General features: G+C 39.7%; 1 protein-coding gene across 1 annotated transcript; it reads left to right on the plus strand.

Annotated features, from left to right (window-relative positions):
- The first annotated feature begins 801 nt into the window (after nt 1–801).
- On the plus strand, nt 802–1,305 carry LOC110035075 (ultraviolet-B receptor UVR8-like). The gene has a single exon (XM_020739317.1). It carries the CDS (start codon nt 802–804, stop codon nt 1,303–1,305), a length of 504 nt encoding a protein of 167 aa, XP_020594976.1.
- Nucleotides 1,306–1,370: the final 65 nt, after the last annotated feature.

The following is a 1,370-nucleotide window of genomic DNA, read 5'->3' on the forward strand; positions in this document are numbered from 1 at the left end:
TAATAAAATGACAAATATAATGAGCAATTATGAGATTACTCATAAGAAATCATTTGATATAAAATATAAATATCTTTTTTAAATATATCTAAAAAATTAAATATAAATCCTTGAATTTTAATATATTTTGAGTATTTTTTTTATTAATAATATTTTAAATGAGTCGGCTGATGAGTTAACAAGTGGAGTTAGGGTTGGCTTTAGCTTGGCTTATTAACTCATCGAGTTCAGCTCACAAGCTACTTATCGAGGTAGGTTCGAGCTGGTTCATGAGTCGGCTTGACTTTGTTACACCCCTAATTGCAACAACATCCCTCCCTTTTGCGCCGCTTGCCCTCCAGTCCAGCTCTCCATCATGCTGCAGGCTCCAGCATACTGTTTACGACCCTTTTTCTCCTCCCAGCTCACTCCCAAGGCTGTTGTTCAGGGGCCCTTGATTCCTAATGAGGACGAGATTATTTTTCCGCATTATTATCATGTTTTATTTAAATAGATGTGACAAATTTCTTATTTATTTTTCTCTCTTTAGGTGAGCTAAAGTCTTATATACTTACCTTATTGTTTCTCTATTTCAGGAGGACTTACATCTGTTATAAAATATGTGCTCTTCCCACTTAAAAATTTTAAAAAATATTATTCTTCTCCGATATTTGTCAACAGTCTTCTACAAACACGCAGCCTTCTTTTTCTTACTTCTCATGTTTCCTAATTAGCCATCTGTTTTCAAGTACAGGCAGCAAAGTCGAAGCTGCACGGCTAATTGCTGTTTAGATTTTTTCTGCAACAATTTTACAAACAAACATGTTTCACATTTCTTCAGATGATGGCACTGTATATAGTTCAGGAGACAACACATTCGGACAGTTAGGAAGAGAAACAGAATCATCAAAATTGCTTCCTGTCCAGATCAACTTCCATCCTATTTCTCTTTCAGCTGGGCTTGGCCACTCTCTTCTGCTGTACCACCTACCTTCCAATGGAGCTGCTCATGAAGCCACAGGGATTCTTTCATGGGGATGGAACGGAAGCTCGCAGCTTGGCCGCCATGGACAGGAAAAGGTTCCTTCTCCTGTTGAAGGACTTGAGGGACGAAGAGTGGTTTCAGTTTCAGCAGGGCGAGTTCATTCAATAAGTCTGACATCAAAGGGAGAAGTTTTGACGTGGGGTTCAGGAAGAAATGGTAGGCTGGGATTGGGGAGCTCTGCGGATGAAGCTGAGCCCACTTTTGTTGAGTGCTTGGAAGGTGTTGAAGTCCTGCAGGCTGTAGCTGGCCTTGACCATAATTTGCTTCTTGTTGCTGAGTAGCCTTGAAGCCAGCAGAATTGCTTTGAGCGAGAGTTATTTTTCTCCTGCAAACAACTCATTCTCTA

Source organism: Phalaenopsis equestris, unplaced genomic scaffold (genome assembly GCF_001263595.1).
Source record: "Phalaenopsis equestris unplaced genomic scaffold, ASM126359v1 Scaffold195841, whole genome shotgun sequence".
NCBI classification, from domain to species: Eukaryota; Viridiplantae; Streptophyta; class Magnoliopsida; order Asparagales; family Orchidaceae; genus Phalaenopsis; species Phalaenopsis equestris.

Excerpts from the sequence above, each read along its gene's own strand:
- LOC110035075 (XM_020739317.1), top strand. The coding sequence starts at position 802 with ATGTTTCACATTTCTTCAGATGATGGCACTGTATATAGTTCAGGAGAC.